A 16343-nucleotide genomic window follows, 5' to 3' on the forward strand; every position below is an offset into this window, starting at 1 on the left:
CTATTGGCTAGTCAAAATTGACATAGTAACCGCTTCGGCAGATCTTTGTATATTTTACACTAAAAAGCGTCCTTTGACTTACAAATTTCTAAAAATATTCATTTAAAGCTGAAAGTGAAAGAGCGCGGTTAAGGCGTATCTATCAAGTGCAGTCAGCTCTCCTAAAACGCTACATTAACAGGAGCTTAAGAAAGTCACCTACCAGTTTGACAATGGGCGCAAGAAGAAACCAAATCCACCAGGACAGGATGCCGAGGGATAAGCCTGATCGCATCATGCCTGGACACGTAGTAGCGGCTGTAATGTTCTGAAATACAAAAGTTTTTGTACAGCTAAATAAATGTGCAAATAGAACAAGGTTCAATCTTTCTGCTTACGCTCATCTTTATCTATCCTGATAATATTCATCTCTATCTATTCTGATAACATTCATCTCTATCTATTCTGATAATATTCATCTCTATCTATTCTGATAATATTCATCTCTATTTATTCCTCTAATATTCATCTCTATCTATTCTGCTAATATTCATCTCTATCTATTCTGTTAATATTCATCTCTATCTATTCTGATAATATTCATCTCTATCTATTCTGATAATATTCATCTCTATTTATTCCTTTAATATTCATCTCTATCTATTTTGGTAATATTCATCTCTATCTATTCTGATAACATTCATCTCTATCTATTCTGATAATATTCATCTCTATCTATTCTGATAATATTCATCTCTATCTATTCTGTTAATATTCATCTCTATCTATTCTGATAATATTCATCTCTATCTATTCTGCTAATATTCATCACTATCTATTCTGCCAGACCTTATCTCTCAGTTTGTCATTCATAGAGATGGAGAGAGCATCAATGAGGTACTTGGAAGAGGCATATGGGTCAATTCTGGAATAACAAAAATAACGATGTGAGCAGGTCCATGCCACAGAAAGGCCACAGGCCAATATTGCGCAAACAGCACATTTTTTCAATCTTTACGCTTCCATGACATCGATTGATGCAACGCTTTTTTCTCCATATCATCGGTTTTGTATTTTATCCTACCTAATCACAGATAGAAAACAAAAATATACTTTTTCAGTTCTTGGGCTATCAATGGTGATGATGAAGCGAATTCAATGGGTCAATCGAGCTGCATTTTCATCCTTTCAAACTACCCTCAGTATAAATTATAAATCATAAACTTCACACAAAAAAGAATTAAAGGTTGATTTCTAAACATACAGAAACAATCGTAGATAGCAACATATTACAAATAATAGACGATTATAATATTGTGGCAAAGCTACAATAGTCGCATGGATACTAAACTGTCAAGAATACATTCTATAAGTGACACAGAATTTCGGTATATTACTGTTTGCTAGTTTGTAGTGAGGAGTCTTTTTAACGTTATTTATAGTTAAAGTTTCAACCTTTTGTTGAATCCATTCTTCAAAGGATATACAAGTATGTGATAAGTAAAGATTTAAAGAGTCCTGCTCTCAAGTTGTGCCCGCTTGCAAGGAGCAACATACAAAGCTTAGAAATTGTAGTCAGTGTGTTTTATAATTAAAAGCAGCCTGAAGCAAGTGATATGCTAAGTAATAGTATGACTGTTAAAAAAAGTAGAGAAAACATGAAGCAGAAAAAGATTCATAATGTTTATAATTGAGTACTGTAATGGTTACTTAGATTGCAATTAAAATGAGTAACAGGCAGTTTGATTTACCCTGACTCATGTTGAATGTCATCTATAGTAAACTTGTCTTTCGATGCCATTCTTGATGAAGTCCATACAATTCGAGAAGGCTTCACACCTCCCAACACCTCATTCAATTCCTTCACCTACCACAAAAAAGGTGATAGCAACCAATGTACAGCTCAGATGGGTGTAATGCATATAATACATATGATGGGCACAATGAATGTGTATGTCTATTCTGTGTATAATGACGTCTATAATGATGTTTATAACGTGTATAATCATTTCTATAACATGTATAAGAAGTATCTAAGATGTTTATAATGTACCTAAGATGTCTATAATGTACCTAGGATGTCAATAATGTGCCTAAACTGTCTAAAAAATGTCTAATGATGTCTATAGTGTGCCTAAACTGTCTATACTGCATCTAATGATGTCTATAATGTTTCTAATGATGTTTATAATGTGTCTAAGATGTCTTTAATGTGTCTCATGATGTTTATAAAGTGTCTAATGGTGTCTATAATGTGTCTAATGATGTCTATAAGGTGTCTCATGATGTCTATAAAATGTCTAATGATGTCTATAATGTGCCTAATGATGTCTATACTGTGTCTAATGACGTCTATACTGTGTCTAAGATGTCTATAGAGTGTCTAATGATGTCTATAATGTGTCTAAGATGTCTATAATGTGTAAAAATCATAACATTATCAACTATACAGAACAGCATAATAAGTTTATGCTGAACAGAAAATGTGTTGAGTAAAACTTTCAACTTGTCTAAAAGCATGCCTATAACTTTGAGAGATGGGAGTTGCCATGCCTAGCATAAGACTATTGGGGTAGATATGGGCATTTAATAGATGAGTTATTCTTTTCCAATAAATACAGTAAGAGACGCGATGGGAAACGAGGTGGGAGACGCGATAGGAGATGAGGTAGTAAATACGATAGGAGACGCGGTAGATGTGGAAGAACACACCTCAGAATACCTTTCCCACAGGCTATATGAGTTGGCAACTCATTGAAATAAACTGCTTATAAAATGTGAATTATAAACATAATTGAATAGTATTGCTACATTTGTAACAGATATTCATGTAGTAATACACGAGAGGACAGAAAGAGCGTTTTTTTTAAAACAAAATACAGTGATATTCAGATGTATAACTAATAGAGTTGGCCACACCTCTCTTCACCAATCTTTCGAATTAAACACTATTTTAGAATTATTGGTTCAGGTAAGTTCAGCAAAGAGATATAAAATACAAGAATTGCCTGCCCTTTCCCAATATGATTGTAATACTAAGAATAGAGCATCTGAGAGACATGTTCAAGTTAAAACTGATAGTAAAAGTCTTCTGAAGCAACAACTCTGTTAAAGAAATAAACAAGCAATATATGATAACGGCAGTTAGCGCTATGATGTTTCTAAAGCACAAACTATACCTGAGTATACTGGTAGGAGAAATAAATAGTTATTGCTGTACAGCTAATCACGTGAGAAACAATCGTTTATGGCAGCTGGCAGTTTATTATAAGACTCCCCACGCACACTCAAATTCGTCCTATACAAGTAACAACTCATTAGCAGCTTGATGCCCCCTTTCAGTGGCCTTTCCTTGTTTCATTCTTAAAATGTGTGTATGTGCTGACAAGCAGACCACAAGCAATGATTATATCTAGTACACTTATTAAGCGTGTTCCGAGGCATAAAAATGGAGAGACTCACACGTGGGGTGCATAAATGATAATTAGACGGTAAAATGCTAATGATTATAGGAGGCAAACAAAATAAGGGGAGGGACATCTGCGAAGACTAGAATTTAAGGTGTATAAACACTGATACGGATATACTGATGAAAATAAAGTGGATTAAATTTAATATGTAAACTGTTCCTTACATTCTAGACACTTTAGCTGCTGGTATAGCTTGTAAAATCTCACTGTATTCTACTGTTACCTGTTGCCCATCCCTCAAAGGGGTGAGCTTCATCAGAATCTATCAAGATGCAAAACTAATGACTTACCCCATCTTGAAAAAAATTAATGATTTACCACATTGAAAAAAACTAATGACAGCCCATATTGAAAAAAATTAATGACTTACCACATTGAAAAAACTAATGACTTACCACATTGAAAAAAACTAATGACTTACCACATGTTGAAAACAGCCAACTGAAAAGGAGTAGCAAACTCACTTTACCATCAGCACTAATGAAACTGATTAAATTGAACATATACTGTTAGTTTCCATAATAACTCTCTTTTAGTCCCCATCGCTCATTGGTTAATAACAGCGGACAAAATGAAAACTCATCGACAAAAACTGACATTTCGCTAGACTGTTTTTTATAACATATATGAATAGGGGAAACTCCAAGCTTCATTTTGATATATAATAGGTATAACTTCATAGCATTGCCTAGCAACTATGACAACATACATGTATTTACAAAAGTTAGTAAAATTCATCTAGAATAATTTCAGATAGAAAAAATGGTTTCATTACAGACAAGCATTTGCGGATGTAAAAGGATTGAGACTAAACAAGAGTTCTAATACCTCAATTTTGTTAAATCTAGACAAGTAAAAGCGGGTGGGTGAAGGTAAAAAACTCTACAATGCGTGAATAACCTTATTTGGGCTATTTTCCATGTCTAGTATAGGCCTACCTGATATATTTTTCACTAGACTGTATCTGTTACTTAAGCATTTGATGTACCCATCACCTTTGATAAACCCATCACCCTTGAGAGACCTACCACCCTTGATAGACCCAACCCTTCATAGACCTACCACCCTTGATAAACTCACCACTTTTGATAGACCATTCTTGATAAACCTACCACCCTTGATAGACCCACCACGCTTGATAGATCCACCACCCTTCATAGACCCGCCATCCTTGATAAACCTACCACCCTTGATAAACCCACCTTCCTTGATAGACCCACCACCCTTGATAAACTCACCACCCTTGATAAACCCACCATCCTTGATAGACCCACCACCCTTGATAGACACACCACCCTTGATAGACCCACCACTCTTGATAAACCTACCACCCTTCATAAACCCACCACCCTTCATAGACCAACTTGCATAATTCTATAATTTTGCTTTGAGGAGTTGGGAGCACTTGTTTACCCCATATATAGATTTCCTTGACCACAATCTGACACGGAGAGGAGGAAATTGCTTAGCAAAGGTTGCGAGAGCCAAACAGCTCAATAATTACAATGTCGATAACTTAAGACAAACAACGATGTTTTCAGCTGTCTATAATATTCAAACTTGGCACAAACCCTGATGACGCAGTTCCATTAGCATTTGTGTTTTGGCAATTTATGATATTGACAGATGCTGCAAAATTGACAAACTGTTGGCGAGTTGGTATTAGGGCAATACGAGCTTTACAATAAAACTGCATCATAAATTTTATGAAATAATCACTATCGACGAATCAAGCCCGACCACTCGCAAACATTCAGTGTGAACGAGTAGTTGTTCGTACATAGTCTATCAAGTGTTGTAAACATAGGAATTGTCAAGATTACTAGCGTATAAACTGCCATGTTGCTCCAGCCTTACACCGCTTTGCTCTTTTCAATTCCGTGCTCTCCTAGCATTTCATTATGGAAATTAGAGAACGGTTGCTAAAAAAGAGTGTAAGATAATTGTACCCTAATTGCAGTTGCTGAGCTAGAATGAGTTATAATTCAACAAAAATAGCAAGGGGACTGTAAGGAGACCTGCTAATTCTAGCTATTCAAGCTTTCCTACATATCCCTTTATTGCTCTAATCAGTCCAATGGTTTGGATGCGATACATCTACTCCAGGAATGATAAATATATTAAACTAAAACACAAATTTTTGAATTTAGAAAAACCCTTATAAAACGCATCTGTAAAGCCAATGAAATAGACCTATGCCATACATACAAAGTACATTGAAGCAACAATGAAATATTACATGAGCTCATACACTTACTGGTAAATATACATACGTTATTGGTAACAATAGACAACTAATAATAAACTGTAAGTTAACCTACACCTAGGAGAGGAGCTGAACAAGGCTCTATTAGTAACCAAATATACTTGTTGTTATATAGGATAGGTTTAGTAATATCACACTGTGTTCAAACTCGGCTTCCATGACCTCCACACACAAATTCTTCAACATTACGACATCAATTTCAGCTCTGAAAGGAGACAAGGCTTGACTGTAATTTGAAACGCTATGTACACGTAGTTTGTATAACGCTCTACCAAAATCAATAATTTTTTGTTAACAATTTTGATGTAGAAAGTGAAGGTGTAAATCTTTCTGGCATGGCTTAACTAGATGGGCAATCTTTAGAAAATACAGCAGATCAAATTTGTCCATAGATATATGGCATTCTCATCTACTTCATATGACAAAACATTAAATAAAGTAAATATATTAATATATCATATTGATGCATATCCACAAGCTGCTTAAACATTCATTATCAGAGCCCCGCTAACAGCAGTAGGCTCTCACTAAAGACTGTCACTGGCAAACTTGAAACATTAATGATCATTTTGACTTTTGAATGTGTTCGATTCTAGAAGAAAAAATAAAAATCGTATATTATAAACAATATATTTTTGTTAATGTTAATACAAGGAAATGATGAAATAACATTGCCAAGCAGCTGTTGTTAGGATCGACATCATGTTGTTATAATATGGGCCGCTATTTAGCAGAAATACGATTGCCCAATTTAACGGTTTATCAGAAAAGGTCAAAACATCACGCCTGACACTACCTAACGTTTCTATAAAAACATGTTCACAACACGAAGAAATGAATTGGTGTGAGCTGCCTAGTCAAACCGTTGCATTGCCTCACCGAATGGATGCTCCAAAACAGGGAAAGGAGAAGCTGTATTTATAGCTTTATTGCATAGTCAGTATTATCGTTGCGATAGGCTAGAGCTGTGCAGGCAAGCTCATGGCATGCTGTCGATTTGACATTGAATGTCAGCGCTCAGTTATTAGCTCATATGTCTGCTGCCGCTTACAAACATCAATACTTGATTCAAACTAATTCCCTATCATCAGCTTACCGCTGTCAAGGCTGACATTTCTTTTGATGAGGAAAGGAGACGACAAGAAAAAGAGGAGCAAATCACTGCTGACCTGACAGAGGTGACCTGACAGCTTAATATTGAACATTGTAGAATAAGCTTATATGCTCAAGCATAAGGATGGATGATACCGAGCTCTACTGGAGCTTTCGAGCTGGCATGAACTGGAGTGACGGTAATTATAGCTACGAAGACTTTGGCGAGTTTCAAGATATTCTGAATGCTAATGGGTAAGCAAACGCACAGCCAAGATTAAGTGTGGTTAATTTTATACATTCTGTTATTTTTTCTCTTCGTCTTTAAAATATTTTTTCAGATTGTGTGGAGCTATATTTACTCTTGCTGCCTCTAAAAACTATTCGAGTAGTTTTCTTAGCATTGTCAGTTGTTTTGATATAGAAAATAATGTAAATATACGCTCGTAAATCAATAAATAACAAATATAAGGCACTGGAAGAAGTGCAGCGAGATCTACAAAAATTGAGATTGATCAAGTTTCCCCCTCTGAACAAGCGAGTGAGCTCAGCCATAGAACTAGTCAGTCAGAAGCAGCAATTTATATCAAATCTAGCCTCCCAGAATATTAAGTTGTAGAAGTTTAGAGGAAACTAACTTTCCATGTTTGTATTAAACATTAATTCATTGACTGCGGTCGTTGCACAAATAGAGCATAAAATTTACACAAACAATTTACTGTAGGCAAGCCAAATGAGATCATTTGCACATACTGACGGTGCCTCTGTAATTGCAGAGTGAGTGAACAGCAAAGTGAACAGGCTATGCGTATTCCTTTACCAAAAACATTTGTTCTATGTTCTTAATAAATTTCATTTAGTACCATTTCGCCTGTGCACTGATTGGCTATGACTAGCATGTCATTTCAATCAGTCAGTCTTGCATTTGCTATGATTATTACTATTGCCGAAGGATTATAATGATCATTAACCACACAAGTTGATACTTCTGGTATTCTCCTTTTCACCTGCCGATGACGACTGCTCCAGTATAAATGTACCTCAAGCGTGTTATATAAAACTTACAATGAACAACCTTAGCCAAGTTTTGAACTTTAAAGTTAACTTATTTTCTTTTACTAACTGAGCAAACTCGAAGTTCTAAAAATCTATCAATCCAGCTATTGATCTTTCATGTGATTTATCTATTGATCTGCTGCCCAATAACCTTATCGTTTTGCTCATATATGTCTATGCAAGATTACATATTGACATTGGCAAGTATATGCATGTAATAGAAATTACTGGTTTTAGAGAGTATGCAAGCAACAGGATAGATGGTACTCATGTCTTGATACTTGTACTCAGCATTGCGGCATTCCTAACCAACTGCCTCGCACTCGGAGCCATTTGCGTCATACGTAAAAGACTTTCAGCCAATCAGACGATGATGCTGAGTTTATGTTGCGCTGATTTACTCTCAGCAGTCGGAATACTCGCTGTAACGTTGAACCGACAGTTCTTTGGAATATTTATGGTTCCAGTGGAGCAGCAATATGCAGCAAAGTGTGTGTACAAAATAACAAGGGTATGTCATATTGCTGCCAACTTCTTTATCTTGCTAGAAATAGGAGAAGCGACTGTAGGATTTGATTAACATAATGCATGATTATCAGAAGTTACAACAGTTGAACAGTTTTTCTTCAGGATTGCAATAAAAGCGCAAATATAGCTGGGCCAGAGGGATTCGTGGCATACATGGGATTCACACATCATGGAGTACCCATAGCTTGGTTTACATACAGCATGTTTAGGACAGAGTAGGAGAGTATGATAACTTAAGATTGCTTCTGCATAATCAAGTATTTCCACTCTATCGACTATTATTCTCTGGCCAAGCATTCTGACTATTACTGACATGGTAGGGTTTATGTGCAATTCTATAATCTAAAAAGAGATATTTGACAGCGATGATCCAAGATGCAATGTAATTCATATTTTATATACGCATGAGTACAATTAACGTGTACAAGTAGTTTACTTTTTCAGGTACCTTTAGCTGAGTATACCTTCAGCAAAATATTCCCTCTGTTTACGTACATGTACCATAAAACGTCTATTTGAATGTTATGGTACTATATTTTTCAACCTTTTCCTTATAGTAGCCTTTTATTAGATTTGATGTTCATATAGAGGGTGGCGCTGTATTTTTTGACTAGCTTGTCAGAATTTTGGTAAGATAGATTAATCCCTTTAATTGGCACAGCGACGCTAATATGGCCTGTATTTTTTACTCTTCCTCGGGTGGAGCGACATAAAGCCGTCAGCCTCAGCATATTCGCTAAACTGTTTTTCATGTACACCGACCGAAGTATCAGACCTCGTTAAATAAGGAACTCCTTTGATTGAATTAGCCGGATACAATTATCGCTCACTTTGATGAAGTTACTTTAAAAATTAGAAAAAATAAGCTGTGATGCTTTGGAGCTAGAAAACGAACTTCAATAAGCCATAACAATAACTGTTATTACGTCATACGCGGTTCCTAAAGAGTATTCTCATCGTTCTAAAAAGCTTTAGTCTTCAGGTCAGATTGTAAACCACTTTATAGACGAATCTGAAGACAATGGATCGGACTTAGGCCTTAGTGACTTCGAATCAGAGGGTATTTCTGATGATTGTGACAATCGATCTTTTTAGGTACACTGTCACTAAAACCATGACAACCACTACAGCAACAACGAAAGAATTAATTGTTACTGATGTAACTGAGTCATTATTAGTACTATTTTGTGGACTCTTCTACTGATCACTTTCTGTTATAACTTCCACAATGAATGTCAAATTGGCAGTCAAATATGGGTGACATTCAATTAAAGGGTGGTGTTGTATTTATCAACCCTTCTCCCATAATGGTGTTCTATTAGAGGTTTTAAGGATTTTAACAAATAACTTCATCTCTTGGTCTGCCTGTATGTTTGTCTCTCTCTGTCAGTATGGTTGTCTCTTTGTCTGTATGCGTATGTCTGTATACATGTCAGTTCATCTGTCCTTTGCCTGTCAGATGTCTGTATGTCTTTCTATACCTGTTTCTCTGTCTATATGCATGTCTGTCTGTCTCTCTATCTGGCTCTTGATCTGTCTGATGACTGTCTGTTTATCTCTCTGATTGTATGTGTGCCTGTCTGTCCCCTGTTTATATGTTATCTATATGCCTGTCTGTCCCCTGTTTATATGTTATCTGTATGCCTGTCTGTCCCCTGTTTATATGTTATCTGTATGCCTGTCTGTCCCCTGTTTACATGTTATCTGAATGCCTGTCTGTCCCCTGTTTATATGTTATCTGTATGCCTGTCACCATGACTGCATATATGTCTGTCTGTCCGTCTCTCCACTTGCATGTTTGTGAGCCCGTTTCACCCTGTCTGTATGTATCTTTGCCTTTCCCCATACGTGTCTGGCTGCGTGTATGTCTGACTGTCTCTCTGTTGGTCTATATGTCCGTCTGCTTTTTGTATGTATGTATATCTGTATGTATGTCTGTATGTTTGTATCTCTGTCTTTTTGTCTGTAGACATGTAGCCATGTAGACATGTAGCTTTTACTTGTTTTGAACCAAAATTTCACTTTTGAGAGTGACTTTCACTTTTTTATGTAGAAAAGAGCCATACAGCATGCATAACAAGTAATGAGGTGCTTCATATCTGCAAGTGACTGTTACATATAACCAGTTAACAGCCATAGTTTTATTGTAATGTTTTTGTGTGAGTCAGCAGCCTTCAACAACTTATTACAACTTATTTACTAATTATTAACTACCCATCTCATACTTTAATTTGTTTTTATTGTCGATAAGCAAACAGGGTGGGAAATGTTTTTTTTAATCAATCGATTTGGAAACGGTAGAAATGTATTTGATTGTTTTTTAATATAAAGATCTAAAAATAATAAAAAGACTAAAGGCACTGCAGACTTTTTAATAATTATGTAGACATAACTGGATGCATCTAAAAGAGCCATTGAGATAGTGAGGAGAGAAAGGTTGTCATTCATTCCTAGAAAAAGGAGGGACTAGCGCAAGAATTTCAACACCTTCAGACTGCAACAACTTATTGTTGCTTAGATTAATGCCTAAATCAATTATAGATCTGCACCCCATGGTCTTCCCTTTGCTCAATGGGCTGTTGAAATGCTGATTACCCACCATTTTAAATGCCAACTACACGATACTTCATGTATGCGCAAATTGAGAAAAATTAAAAAATGGCCATGTTTTTATATTTTGTAATATTTGTTAAGTTTGATGAAAACAAAACATAAATGCAAGTACAATGTAATATTAAACTGGTGACTTTGGAGCTAGTGCAATAGTGATATAACATTACCTATTTTGGTAGGCAGCCAAATGAATAGACCTAAATTTTTCAGCAATGCGTCCTGAAGGCTCTGGTGGCTTGCCAACGTACTAACAATTATAATATTGATGAGATTTGTATCTGTGAAAGTATTGGCTATCAGTGAAGCTCTTCAACAAAAAATGATTTAATAATGCCTTGCCATATTACCTATTCTTTTAGTAGAGTAAAAACTTGTCTTACTATTATGACAGGACTTTGACCACTGCTCTTGGGCAACTCAACCAAATTACACTATAAATTACTCTCAATTGAAGTGGAGTTGTCTACCCTGTAGCCATGTGCACAAAATGCAAAAAGACAGAGAAAAAACTACGACTTTCCCTACTGGGCTTATTTCTAAATGAGTTCTAAGGTCTTCCCTTACACAATATTTATTTTTTCTGTCCAACCCTCGAATTCACCAAGCCCACATTTCTAAAAACAGTACAATTTGATGAGTTGAAAATACTGTCAATCGTTTATAGGCAATAATACTGACAGGCCACAATGCGACACTCTTCAACTTGTTGTGCCTTGCCGTGGACCACTACTGCGCTATAGCCAAACCCCTGACCTATAGCCTCTACATGTCAAAGAGAAAAGTGCACATCACACTGTCTATGTTCTGGACAATATCCTTCATCTTGGGTTTTTCAGACTTTTTTATCCCGGCTCCTCTACACAAACACTGCTACATTGATTCCACGGGAGGCTACTGTGAAAGGGTACGTGAATAATTGCTCGTTTCTAGCAACAATTCTTGCTTGTTGCTTTTAATATGTATTCTTATTATCATCTATATTGGCTTAAAGCCAACACAATTTCGATTGGACTGTTTGACATGCATTACCTTTCAACAGAATTGAATCTTACCCAACTGGTCTAGTATTGATCTACCCCTTTAAACCTTCAACAAAATTTCATTTGAAATGAATAGATTTGAATTGAAATTGACTAAGTTTTATCAATTTGATCAACTGGCCTGTTGGCATTACAATTGATAACGAGAACAGTTGACTCTGTCTCCCATCCGTAGTTGATACCACACAAGCGCATATCCATAACAACACAAACATATCTTTAATAGGATTTGTTAACTAGACAGATTCGTTGGACATACGTGTAATTCTATCTATTAAGAGGAAACATGCAACTCTGTCGGACAGTTTCTAGCGCAGACATCAAAACTTAGGCTATAGTAAATCTGCTAATATCACGACTAAATAATCTTTGTACTAAACACACTCCTGTTGCACTATCATATTAACATTCCAATTGCAAAATACATAGGGTGTATAAAAGGCTGCTAGCGAATAATCATGAATTATAAATATTGAATGAGTAGACAATGCTAAGAGAGCAGTAAAACAGGAATGTGAAATATTCTTAAAGCTAGCATAAATGAATTAAGAGCAAACTCAACCCTACTCAAAGTACCATTACTTGTATGATATAGTACATACTAGTTGATAGTAGTATGGTATAGTACTTGTTGACAGTAGTATGATATAGTACTTGTTGATAGTAGTATGATATAGTACTAGTTGATAGTGGTATGATATAGTACTAGTTGACAGTAGTATGATATAGTACTAGTTGATAGTGGTATGATATAATACTAGTTGATAGTGGTATGATATAGTACTTGTTGATAGTAGTATGATATAGTACTAGTTGATAGTAGTATGGTATAGTACTTGTTGATAGTAGTATGATATCGTACTAGTTGATAGTGGTATGATATAGTACTAGTTGATATTAGTATGGTATAGTACTTGTTGATAGTAGTATGATATAGTACTAGTTGATAGTAGTATGGTATAGTACTAGTTGATAGTAGCATGGTATAGTACTAGTTGATAGTAGTATGGTATAGTACTTGTTGATAGCAGTATGGTATAGTGCTAGTTGATAGTAGTATGGTATAGTACTAGTTGATAGTAGTATGATATAGTACTAGTTGATAGTAGTATGATATAGTACTAGTTGATAGTAGTATGGTATAGTACTTGTTGATAGTAGTATGATATCGTACTAGTTGATAGTGGTATGATATAGTACTAGTTGATATTAGTATGGTATAGTACTTGTTGATAGTAGTATGATATAGTACTAGTTGATAGTAGTATGGTATAGTACTAGTTGATAGTAGCATGGTATAGTACTAGTTGATAGTAGTATGGTATAGTACTTGTTGATAGCAGTATGGTATAGTGCTAGTTGATAGTAGTATGGTATAGTACTAGTTGATAGTGGTATGATATAGTACTAGTTGATAGTAGTATGGTATAGTACTAGTTGATAGTGGTATGATATAGTACTAGTTGATAGTAGTATGGTATAGTACTTGTTGATAGTAGTATGATATCGTACTAGTTGATAGTGGTATGATATAGTACTAGTTGATAGTAGTATGGTATAGTACTTGTTGATAGTGGTATGATATAGTACTAGTTGATAATAGTATGGTATAGTACTTGTTGACAGTAGTATGATATAGTACTAGTTGATAGTGGTATGATATAGTACTAGTTGATAGTGGTATGATATAGTACTAGTTGATAGTAGTATGGTATAGTACTTGTTGATAGTGGTATGATATAGTACTAGTTGATAATAGTATGGTATAGTACTTGTTGACAGTAGTATGATATAGTACTAGTTGATAGTGGTATGATATAGTACTAGTTGATAGTGGTATGATATAGTACTAGTTGATAGTAGTATGGTATAGTACTTGTTGATAGTAGTATGATATCGTACTAGTTGATAGTGGTATGATATAGTACTAGTTGATAGTGGTATGATATAGTACTAGTTGATAGTAGTATGGTATAGTACTAGTTGATAGTGGTATGATATAGTACTAGTTGATAGTAGTATGGTATAGTACTTGTTGATAGTAGTATGATATAGTACTAGTTGATAGTAGTATGGTATAGTACTAGTTGATAGTAGCATGGTATAGTACTAGTTGATAGTAGTATGGTATAGTACTTGTTGATAGCAGTATGGTATAGTGCTAGTTGATAGTAGTATGGTATAGTACTAGTCGATAGTGGTATGATATAGTACTAGTTGATAGTGGTATGATATAGTACTTGTTGATAGTAGTTTGATATAGTACTAGTTGATAGTATTATGATATAGTACTAGTTGATAGTAGTATGGTATAGTACTAGTCAATAGTAGTATGATATAGTAAATACTAGTTGATAGGTATGGTATAGTACTTGTTGATAGTAGTATGGTATAGTACTAGTTAATAGTGGTATGATATAGTACTAGTTGATAGTAGTATGATATAGTACTAGTTGATAGTATTATGATATAGTACTAGTTGATAGTAGTATGATATAGTACTAGTTGATAGTATTATGATATAGTACTAGTTGATAGTAGTATGATATAGTACTAGTTGACAGTAGTATGATATAGTACTAGCCGATAGTGGTATGATATAGCACTAAATATAGTACACATCTTTATCTCTACATCTCTAAGAAGTAATCCACATCATTGTGATCATTGTGAAGTTGCAGGCTAGTCGACGGCAAACATAATCTTCTGTATTTACAGGTATGGTGCTCCAAGTACGAGGCAGAGCACATTATGTTCTGCGTAGTGGTCATGTGCCTTGCAATCATGACAACCATGTATGGGGGTATCATGAGCATTCTCTACACTTATCAGAGGCAAGGCTACACAACAGCCCCGCAGCGAAAAGCTCGTCGGCACATTCGAGGCCTGATCACATCTCTAATAATCCTCGGTATATTTGCCATTCTCTGGCTGCCCAGCTGCATTTTGGACGTATATACGATTCTCCAAATGAAGATAACAAATGACATGAGTGTTGTAAAAATGCATCAGCAATTGATGCTGTATTTATATGCATTAGTTGTCATGAATGCCGTCTGTGACCCTCTTGTCTACGCTTTGAGAATGAGAGAAATTCAAGCAGGCTTAAAAACGTTCCTGCGATTCCAAAGGCCAACATTTTCGAATAAAATGAACAGTCTTGGCAAAGCGTTGCGAAACCGATCATCCAATAATTACAAATTCCCAGTAAAATACACACGCAGACAGTACTCCAATAATAGCACAAGCACGACAATCTACAGCGGGGCATCTCTCAGCGAGCGAGCCTCATTTAGCAGGAAGGGGACAATGACAAGTCAGGTGAGCGAGATGACAGAGGACACCCCACTGAGCGGCAATACCAGCATGATGCAGTTTGAATTCAACTGACAATCTGACTACCCTAATAGCAGACGGTACCTTGCAGAAACAACTCGCCTACCTTCATCGATAAAATAACAGGATAAAGGAAGTTTCACAAGCTCCAAATACCAATCTATAGCGAATCCCCTATTACGAGCAGAATTGACCCAGGCATTAAAAAATCAAACAATTACGATATTCCGCATTTTTACGCTTGAGTATTCTCGTTTTACTATTGAGCAAGTTTATAGAATGTCAAAAAATCAAAATTGTGTGACCCAAGGCCCCGCCAGACCGAACTTCGAACCCGCAATGGCATTACAGTTAGTTTAGTAACAAGAACCTGCGCAGATACCATTTAGCCATAAAAGCAACAATTCAAGAGAAGGCAACTTGAAAAGGACTGTTCAGCAATACATGTTGGCATATGATTGGGCCAATAGAATTCATTATAGCCAACAGAATGTAACTCGATGACCTCACCAGAAAGCAGGATGTAGCTAAACATACAAGCGGAGGGAGTCAAGACAAGAGTCATCTAGCCGGCTGTTTATTTCACAGCCAAGAGGCTAATGCTGAAAGCATCTAATCACAACTAGACACGCAATAGATACAGTTGCAGTGTTAAATTTTAGAGTTTACCACCACTCCCTGTAGCATATACAAAATACCTTGTTGTATAGTTTTGTTCCAGTAGATCGGGCAAATATCTTATTTGATTGGTTGCAAATTTATGGAGAGAACATCACTAAAACTAAATTACAGAACACTTGTATAAGAATTCAATGGCATAATATTTTTAGTTTCTGTTTCATCTATAAGAGGACAACATGAAAAGTGGCCAATGAGGTTACAACTGCATCCAACTGAATGTTCCATATCTATTCTTCAATTTGGAATCCAAAAGAGAGTGGCAAAGAGTAGGATTGCATACTT

The 16343-nt window shown here is 35.7% G+C and overlaps 2 protein-coding genes across 3 annotated transcripts in view; one reads left to right on the top strand and one right to left on the bottom strand.

Annotated features, from left to right (window-relative positions):
- LOC137391498 (3-keto-steroid reductase/17-beta-hydroxysteroid dehydrogenase 7-like) overlaps window positions 1–16343 on the bottom strand; it is a 39846-nt gene that overhangs the window by 9747 nt on the left and 13756 nt on the right. For both annotated transcript variants that reach the window (XM_068077996.1, XM_068077997.1), the window contains exons 7-9: window positions 1731–1846; window positions 829–904; window positions 203–307 (exon numbers count right to left, since the gene is read on the bottom strand). In XM_068077996.1, the coding sequence (XP_067934097.1) occupies window positions 203–307; window positions 829–904; window positions 1731–1846 (297 nt within the window). The remainder of the gene's footprint in view (window positions 1–202; window positions 308–828; window positions 905–1730; window positions 1847–16343) is intronic.
- LOC137391401 (melanocortin receptor 5-like) lies at window positions 6848–16317 on the top strand. Its single transcript, XM_068077863.1, has 4 exons — window positions 6848–7062; window positions 8101–8374; window positions 11669–11908; window positions 14763–16317. The coding sequence occupies exons 1-4, from the start codon at window positions 6953–6955 to the stop codon at window positions 15432–15434; spliced, it is 1296 nt and encodes a 431-aa protein (XP_067933964.1). The 5' UTR covers window positions 6848–6952; the 3' UTR covers window positions 15435–16317.

The sequence above is a fragment of the Watersipora subatra genome, chromosome 3 (genome assembly GCF_963576615.1).
Source record: "Watersipora subatra chromosome 3, tzWatSuba1.1, whole genome shotgun sequence".
Taxonomy (NCBI): domain Eukaryota; kingdom Metazoa; phylum Bryozoa; class Gymnolaemata; order Cheilostomatida; family Watersiporidae; genus Watersipora; species Watersipora subatra.

What these genes read in the sequence shown, in the direction of transcription:
- LOC137391401 (XM_068077863.1), top strand. Translation starts at nt 6,953, where the DNA reads ATGGATGATACCGAGCTCTACTGGAGCTTTCGAGCTGGCATGAACTGG. An exon ending in GTGTGTACAAAATAACAAGG is followed by an intron (nt 8,375 to 11,668) that starts GTATGTCATATT and finishes AATCGTTTATAG; the next exon opens with GCAATAATACTGACAGGCCA. An exon ending in CGGGAGGCTACTGTGAAAGG is followed by an intron (nt 11,909 to 14,762) that starts GTACGTGAATAA and finishes CTGTATTTACAG; the next exon opens with GTATGGTGCTCCAAGTACGA.